This window comes from Sinocyclocheilus rhinocerous, unplaced genomic scaffold, assembly GCF_001515625.1.
Source record: "Sinocyclocheilus rhinocerous isolate Xijiao unplaced genomic scaffold, SAMN03320098_v1.1 scaffold395, whole genome shotgun sequence".
Classification (NCBI taxonomy): Eukaryota; Metazoa; Chordata; class Actinopteri; order Cypriniformes; family Cyprinidae; genus Sinocyclocheilus; species Sinocyclocheilus rhinocerous.
Genome location: NW_015660890.1, coordinates 1,277,735 through 1,286,650, shown reverse-complemented (window position 1 = coordinate 1,286,650; position 8,916 = coordinate 1,277,735). Strand labels below are relative to the sequence as shown.

At 34.8% G+C, this 8,916-nt stretch overlaps 2 protein-coding genes across 4 annotated transcripts in view; one reads left to right on the top strand and one right to left on the bottom strand.

Moving 5' to 3' along the window:
- Positions 1–8,916, bottom strand: part of LOC107726016 (ADP-sugar pyrophosphatase-like) — a 76,851-nt gene that overhangs the window by 45,751 nt on the left and 22,184 nt on the right. The gene's annotated exons all lie outside the window — the stretch shown is intronic.
- Positions 1–8,916, top strand: part of LOC107726013 (calcium/calmodulin-dependent protein kinase type 1D-like) — a 55,020-nt gene that overhangs the window by 29,616 nt on the left and 16,488 nt on the right. For all 3 annotated transcript variants that reach the window (XM_016535465.1, XM_016535467.1, XM_016535466.1), the window contains exon 2: positions 3,807–3,938. In XM_016535465.1, coding sequence (XP_016390951.1) covers positions 3,807–3,938 — 132 coding nt within the window. The remainder of the gene's footprint in view (positions 1–3,806; positions 3,939–8,916) is intronic.

Sequence of the window (8,916 nt, the reverse complement as noted above, 5' to 3'; positions counted from 1 at the left end):
ATGTGTGTGTGTGTGTGTGTGTGTGTGTGTGTTGTGGATGGCAGTTGCAAACTATTTCTATAGCCTACTCATTTCTGTATATTTAATCCTGTAGAGTATTCTTTCTTCAAACACATGCATTCATATAGAAGCGAAAAAGAAAACGCTAAGCACGTCAATCTCACAAAATCACGTCTGGGTCATATTTTATTTCAAAATCAAAAGGAAAAAATGACAGGCACACCGCTACTTTCATAATCGCGCGATTAAATCGTCTGCGATTATGAACGTGATTTTGCGTAGCTTGTCAGTGAACTACGGCTATGTGTAGTAAATGCCGGACGAGATGCGCATGAAAATCGCATTCGATTTTTTGCACAGCCCTACTTGTTCCATAATATCCAATTATAAAATGTTTTCTTATTTTTTGAAATATGTATTAAGATATGTTCTTGATCAACTTTGTAAGATTCACTCATGAACCAACATGATAGAAGATATCAGAAAAAGAAAGATGAGCTACATACACACAAAATGCTGAACAGTGTGTTTGGTGTATACAGCAGCAGCAGCAGTATAGCAACAGTGTGAGATTGCCTAAGCAAATATTCCCTAATTCTTTGCTCAGTGTTTTAAAAGCTTTTACGTGTGCTGGCAGATGGCAGATGAGATGGAGATTTTCTCAGGGACCTCATCAGCAAATGGGTGTTCTCAAATCTCAGGCCACCCCTCTCTACACACACACACACACACATTGCGACACACATTAATTCAGCTGAACTCTGAGATCTGATGGATATGTTTTAGTTTAAATGAAAATGTAAAGGTCAGTAACCTTATACTGATCTCATTCTCAGTAAGCACAGTATTCAAGCTCCAGGTGTGTTAGCCATGTGAGCTCTATCAGAGACTGTATAAGGGAAGAAGATGGACCACTCATAGATTAATGAATGAGAGAAATTACAGCGGTCAATAAAATTCAGTCCCACCTTTATGTTAAAAAGGCAGATCCCCTCGTTAACTTGAGTTTTTTATTATAATGATCAGGTGCAAACAGGTTTTTTTTTTTTTTTACTGTGGCCATGTTGTAATATTTGTAATATATTATTTTAATTATATATTTTTTCCCTGATACAAAACTGTCCTGGACCAGACTGAAAAATACAGTTTTAATGAGATTTGAGCTAAAGAAGCTACATTTATGATCTCGTTGTCAGATTTTATTGCTGAATTAAAATACTATTGAAGAAAATTCTTGACAAACAGTTTCAAGATTTTTCCTCATTCAAATATAGAGCTTTACTTATATGTTCATTACCTAGGAAATAGCTAAAATAAGTGTTACCAAGATGGTCGCTGAGTAAACTGATTTGACCGACTCGTTACAGTGCTTGCAATGCAGCACTTCTTCCCCAAAACAAAATCAAGACTTTGTAAAAGAGCATAATAGGACCACTTTAAATTGATTTCACATATGATCATGTCAGATTTCATGAAACCATTAAGTCTGCATGAAAATTAAAATTCACTCATCTATTTTCCAAAAGCATGTTATTGATCTCATTGTGCTCGTTTTATCACACTGAAAATACTCAGAAATTGCTAGTAAATTTCAATAAATAATTATAAAAAGGGAATAACATACCTATTACATTTGAAGCTAAAAATTCATTTAAAAAATTGATGTAGAAAGACGAAATGCACAAAAGTGTTTGTTTTATTTACATCTTCGAAAAATCATTTTTACAGTATTTTTTTTTATTACGTTTTAACCCTACATATTTTTCTTGTACAGTAATCCGTTTCACTCAGATGTACATCATAATGCAGATAAAAAGATCTGTTGCTACTTTCGTCACATTGCAACATTAATATTAAATAGTAATAAATTCCTGTTGAACTTCAGTTTAAATAAAAAAAAAAAAACAATAATTATGCAAGTAGCCATTATCCAGTACACTTGTTCCAGGTTTAGGCCTTTTGGCGTAACCTGAGGTTATGTTCCTTGCTCAAGGGCACTGGCAATAACTTTACCGAACTTACAGAAAACTTTAACACCACTCTGCTGATGCCTTGCGAGCACTGGTGTTTCCTTCTGGAAATGCAAATCTAGTTTGTAAATATGTGTGTTTTTAGAGTCACTGTTGAGTGCACATATACTTGGAAATGTTAAATGTTAGGCTTTAAGCAACAAACACAATTTCATTATGCAGCCTGGAGTTATAAATCATGTTTGTTCAATTAGACCAGAGGAGAACTGGCCTTCCTTCTGAGCCTGGTTTCTCCCAAGGTTTTTTTCTCTAATTTTTCTCCACACCTGATGGAGTTTGGGATCCTTGCCAGCATCGCTTTTGGCTTGCTTAGTTGGGGTTTAAAAGACACTTAATATTCAGCAATATTATTGTTTTGACTGCAGTGACACTATTGCATGAGAACAAAACTCGAACTGACTTGAAATGAGCTCAATACCGATGCTATTGTCTTCTATAGAGCTGCTTTATAGCCAAATCAAATTTCTTTCATAACTTGACTAATTTTGAAACATTGTTACTGAATTGAACTGAATTTAATTACTGAATTGAACTGAATCAACATAGAACTGACTTAAGCTGAATATTGACTGTCTTTCTAGCTGCTTTATAGCTGAATGAAATTTGTTTCATAATTGATGAATTTTGCAACATTTACACTAAACTGAACTGAATTAACATTGATCTTACTCGAGCTGAATAACGACACTACTGTCTTCTGTAGAGCTACAGTACTTACAGCTGAATCAAATTTTTTTCATAATTGATGGGTTTTGCAACATTCAATGAATCGGTTCAATGTTGATTCAGTTCAGTTCATGATTCAGTTCAGTCGATGTTGCATAATTCATCAGTTCTGAACACATTACCACTGAATTGAACTGAACTGAATCAACATTGAACTGACTCACTGAATAACGATAATGTTGTCTTCTGTACAGATGTTTATAACTGAATCGAATTTGTTTCACAATTGACGAATTTTGCAACACTCAGCGAGTCTGTTCATTGTTGATTCAATTCAGTTATAACATGCTGATGTTGCAAAATGCCTGTTAGGAAGGAATCAGAATAGCTGAATTGAATTTGTTTCATAATTGATGAATTTTACAACATCAACACATTATTAAACTGAACTGAATCAACACTGAACTGACTCAGGCAGAATAATGACGTTATTGTCTTCTGGAAAAATGCTTATAACAATTGAACTGGTTTCATAATTAATTTTACACAGTTATTGAACTGAACCAACAATGAACTGACTTATAAAATAATGACACTATAGTTTTTTAGTGTTGCTTTACAGCAACTTGAATTTGTTTCATATTTTCCTGTTTAATGCTGTAATGCTGCTTTGAAACACCTGTAATTCAAAATCTGTATTGTATGAAACGCTAAATTAAGTTGACTTGACTTCACTATGAAAACACTGGGGTCCAGAAGTCTCAGACCAGTGAAAATACTGAAAACTTGAAAAAAAATACTTTTTTCTGCATTTATCTAAATTTTTATAAAATTACTGTTAAAGTTTTGGATAGTAACCTCATATTTTAAAATACAGTATAGTACATAATGATTACAATATTCATAGTAAAAGATTACCATAGTATTAACATAGTCCAAAAACACGGTAACAATGATTGACAACACTAATATTTAATTTTTTGACTGTATCAATTGCTTACATTCAGCTACATGCATTAACCTGTAGCATCCAACTAACACTGTCAGTATTTTCCAGCTCTTCTATCATAAATGAAGCCATAAACCCTCTTTTCTCTCTCTCTTTTAAAGGGGTGCGTTCTCAGAGGTGGTGCTGGCAGAGGAGAGGTCCACGGGAAAGATGTTCGCTGTGAAGTGCATCCCTAAAAAAGCACTGAAGGGCAAGGAGAGCAGCATCGAGAATGAGATTGCCGTTCTACGCAAGTGAGTTCCATTTCCCGTACCACACCTGTACCCATGGCAACAGCATCACCCCTCTCTTCCACACTCATTCTCTCAGTTTACCAATTGATAGGAGCTTGTTTGCCTGAGGTTTGACCTCCAGTTACCTTGGTAACTCCGGTGCCCTCGTCCAATTACAGCAGGGAAGCTCCCTCAGATGTTCTCTCTCCGTGAAGCTGCACGCATGCGAACCATGTCCGTGAGTGTGGACAGAGGCTTTGACTGTGTTTGGAATGGAAAATAAGTGCATGCTTACTGCATACTGAACGCGCAGTATATACTGTTTGCTTCCTATTAGTATTAAAAGATAGTCTGCACAGCGATAAACATGAGTAGAGTTTTTTTTGGAATAAATCCATTTTTATGTAAAAAAAAAAAAACAATTCTGATTTCAACCGATTTTAGTGCAATCACACACTGCCTTTCAAAGGTTTGGGGTCTGTAAGATTTTTTTTTTTTAAAGAAATTAGTACTTTTATTCAGCAAGGATGCATTAAATTGATTAATATTTTGATATATTTTTTGGAATAAATCCAATATTATGTAAAAAAAAAAATCTGTAATTTCAACCGATTTTAGTCCAATCACACACTGCCTTTCAAAGGTTTGGCGTCAGTAGGGTTTTTTTAAATTTATTACAAATTAATACTTTTATTCAGCTAGGATGCATTAAATAGATTTTTTTTAAAGTGACAATAAATACATTTATAATGTTTCTATGCAGAAATCATAAAAAAAAATGTATCACAAAATATTTCCACAAAAATATTAAGCAGCACAACAGTTTTAAACATTGATAATAAGAAATGTTTCTTGAGCATCAAATCAGCATATTAGAATGAACTGGAGTAATGATTCTGAAAATTTAGCTTCGCCATCACAAAATTGATTAATATTTTGATATATTTTTTGGAATAAATCCAATATTATGTAAAAAAAAAAATCTGTAATTTCAACCGATTTTAGTCCAATCACACACTGCCTTTCAAAGGTTTGGCGTCAGTAGGGTTTTTTTAAATTTATTACAAATTAATACTTTTATTCAGCTAGGATGCATTAAATAGATTTTTTTTAAAGTGACAATAAATACATTTATAATGTTTCTATGCAGAAATCATAAAAAAAAATGTATCACAAAATATTTCCACAAAAATATTAAGCAGCACAACAGTTTTAAACATTGATAATAAGAAATGTTTCTTGAACATCAAATCAGCATATTAGAATGAACTGGAGTAATGATTCTGAAAATTTAGCCTCGCCATCACAAAAATAAAGTAACGATTTAAAATATATTAAAATAATAAAAAAAAACATTCAAAATTTAAAAGGTAAAAAACTCTTATTTTAAACTGTAATCTTTTCACAATATTAGTTTTTTTATACATAAATAAGAGAACTTCTTCATAAGAGATTTTCAACAAAAATAAATAAATAAAATAAAAGAATGTAGTGTAATATATATGTAGGAGGTCAAAGATGGGCTGGTTGTGATTTTTGGTAATCATTGAGCTCATGAATATTAATTAGCTAGCGTTTACATTGCCAGGCAGTTTTACACTTTTCAGTCCCTTGTCCTAATTGATATTCATGAAGTGTTCCTCGCTGACTTGGCATGGGCACAATATCAGCTTTACCTTTGTGCAGATATTTAAATTGGTTATATTTACATAAATTAAAAACTAAAGTCCAATTATTTTTTTAAATATGATTTTATAGTTTTTAATGTTATGTTAAAGTCACTTCAGTTTATCTTGACATGCTTTTTTAAAATGCAATCCAAAATAATATTTTGATATAAGCTAAATTAGTGCATGACCCATTAAAAGTACACATTACAAATATATTAGAGAGTATGTCCGAGCGTTAGATGTCTCTGTGTTTAATATTTTCTTTATTTCTTAATTTTATCACTTCACAACTTAATTTGCCCACTCTAGCTCAAAGAAAGCAAATCAAACCGACCTCTCACATACAAGCAACAAGCTTAACACATTTCTCAGGTATTTTCCCACCGTCGGTGCAAATTGATATTCATGAAGTGTTCCTCGCTGACTTGGCATGGGCACAATATCAGCTTTACCTTTGTGCAGATATTTAAATTGGTTATATTTACATAAATTAAAAACTAAAGTCCAATTATTTTTTTAAATATGATTTTATAGTTTTTAATGTTATGTTAAAGTCACTTCAGTTTATCTTGACATGCTTTTTTAAAATGCAATCCAAAATAATATTTTGATATAAGCTAAATTAGTGCATGACCCATTAAAAGTACACATTACAAATATATTAGAGAGTATGTCCGAGCGTTAGATGTCTCTGTGTTTAATATTTTCTTTATTTCTTAATTTTATCACTTCACAACTGTTAATTTGCCCACTCTAGTTCAAAGAAAGCAAATCAAACCGACCTCTCACATACAAGCAACAAGCTTAACACATTTCTCAGGTATTTTCCCACCGTCGGTGCAAATGAAAGCAGGTGTGTGTGTCATATGGTGTGTGACGGGTGTTTCCCCTGAGACTCATCAGGAAAGGCTGCCTCTGATTCTGACATGGGCTTCTGTTGTCACAGCGATCGTACCCTGGAGATCGGACACACAGTTTTGTCCTTCAAGTCTCGGTCTCCCTCATCTCATATCATAGCAACCAAATGATTGACAGCTTGTCTGCCATCTCCTGGGTGATGCCATAGGCCTGTAATTAGATGGAGCGAGTGCACACACGAGCCAACGAACGAGAGTGTGTTCGTTTCTTCATTGTCCGTTTGTCTTGCCTGCATATGTGGAAGATAATGAGATGCCCTCATAGGTTAGAGTTTAATCTTCGCAAAACCCGCAGAGAATCGCTAACGTACACTCCCAGCATGCCTCAGAGTCATGCTGCCTGACTGACTAGTGTTATGTTTAAATACTTAAGTCAATTCAATTTATCCAGACATGGGACTCGCTAACCCAGAGGGAAATTTTATTGCTCAAAGGCTGCTCTTTCTTAGCTCACGAGACATAATTGAGTTCTAATCAGGCATGACGTGAAGTTTCCAGTCATAAATGTTTTAGTCCGCACTAAAAGTGAAAATGCTGCATAAGGCAATAGTCTCAGTCAGTCAAGAAATATTAGGATTATGGACCAATGAGATTTCAAGGTGGGCGGGGCTAGCCAGCACAGCATCACTTGTCATGGGTCAGGACAAAAAATAAGATTTACATGGAAGAGATCGCTGTTATTACTTGTTTTGTTTAAATATTAGCTTTGTCTCAGAAGTTTCTCCTAAAATTTCTTAGGAGATACAAGAACAGAATCAAAAGAGATAATTTTCATAAAATTTTTGACATATAGTAAAAGTATATAACATTGTGAAAAAGAAGTACACTTTAGCATATTTTTATTAAGAGAACTTAAATAATATACTTTAGAATATATTTATGTGCAAACTCAATGTAATGTCTTCAGACACTTAATTGCATGTTAATTGCAATTAAAAGAAAACTGTTAAAAAATTACATTAATTGCAATTAGCTGATTTTTAGAGTGCGTTTTGACCCACTTGAGTAGCACTTACAGTATATACAGTACATCTTCATATGTAAACCTCCATTTGCTCTCCATTTAATCTCATTTCTGTCTTGGAGAAGCATTGCGACGTTAAAGGTATAGTTTGTCCAAAAATGACAGGTTTGGAACAAGTGGAGGGTAAGTAAATGATGACAGAATTTTCATTTTTGGGTGAACTTTGCCTTTAAAAATAGATCTCATTTGTGTATTTTCTTTAATGAGAATGAGTCTCACTCCACATCAGATAATGTGAATGCTGAAGTGAATCACTTACTACTTAAAAGCACCTGTCACAAAAGAAAGCGAGACGCAGCTTTCAGCAGTAAATAGCTAGTCATTCTACCTTTTTTATTGTTAAATGATTTCTTTTTATTGGCACTCAGCAGTGTTTTTGTGAAATAATGGAAAAGAGAGTGTTTTTTTTTTGTTCTGCTTTCACCCCTATTCCTTAGTGCTTTTTCCTCTTGAATCAAAAGAGAAGATGCTTTCAGAGGCAGCGAATGAGTCGTGCTACAGCTTCTGCCCACTCACTGCTGAAGGAGAAAGAGAGAGAGAGAAACAGACAGAGGGAATTAGCAGCAAACGCATGAAAGAGGGATATTAAGCCAGTGAATGGCTTTGTAATCCTCCAGCAGACGGGTTTTCCATAATCAGTTTTGAAAAATCAATACGTCAAAGGGCAAATCGACCTACAGGTTTTGTTTAAGAAGAAAAAACAGAGCATGTCTTTGTTTATTCATTTGTTTACAAAGCTAACATTTTAATATGCTGCATCAGAGGTGACTCTCAGTTCATTGAATCGCGAATCGATATGAAACCACTCGATGAAACCACTAAATTAATCACTTGCTCTCAGATTTATCCATACCTCAGTAACTCTTTTATATATCAAACAACAATACAAGGAGCATTTCTGACAAAAAACGAACGCCTGCTGGCTGCTCGGAGGCGTTTTACTGCAGTCTTTTATTTTGCATTTCTCTGAACCGAAACCTTTTTCTGTTTTATCCGGGCTCAGACAGCGGTGAGCACCAATGAAAGAACCGTTTCTGAGATGATTGCCCCTTACCTGTAGGGATCAACCTTTTCTGAACATATGGATGAACAAAGAGAGTTAATTATAGGAAACTGAGGTGGGGGGGAGAAAACAAATGTGTTATCTGCACTCATCGATGTCCATTATGAGCGTGTGTGCGCGCGTGAGTCTTGTTATTGTCCACTCACTTGCGTCATTGCCCAGCCTGTTATCATGTGCCAGTTGGACTCGCTGATCAGAATTAACTTAAAATGCAACGCTAATGCGTATACACATGGCCGCCGTGACTGTGTTACCATGACGAGAGAAGAGAGAGGGGGGGGGGGGGGGGGGGGGGGGGGGGGGGGTGGGGGGGGGGGGGGGGGGG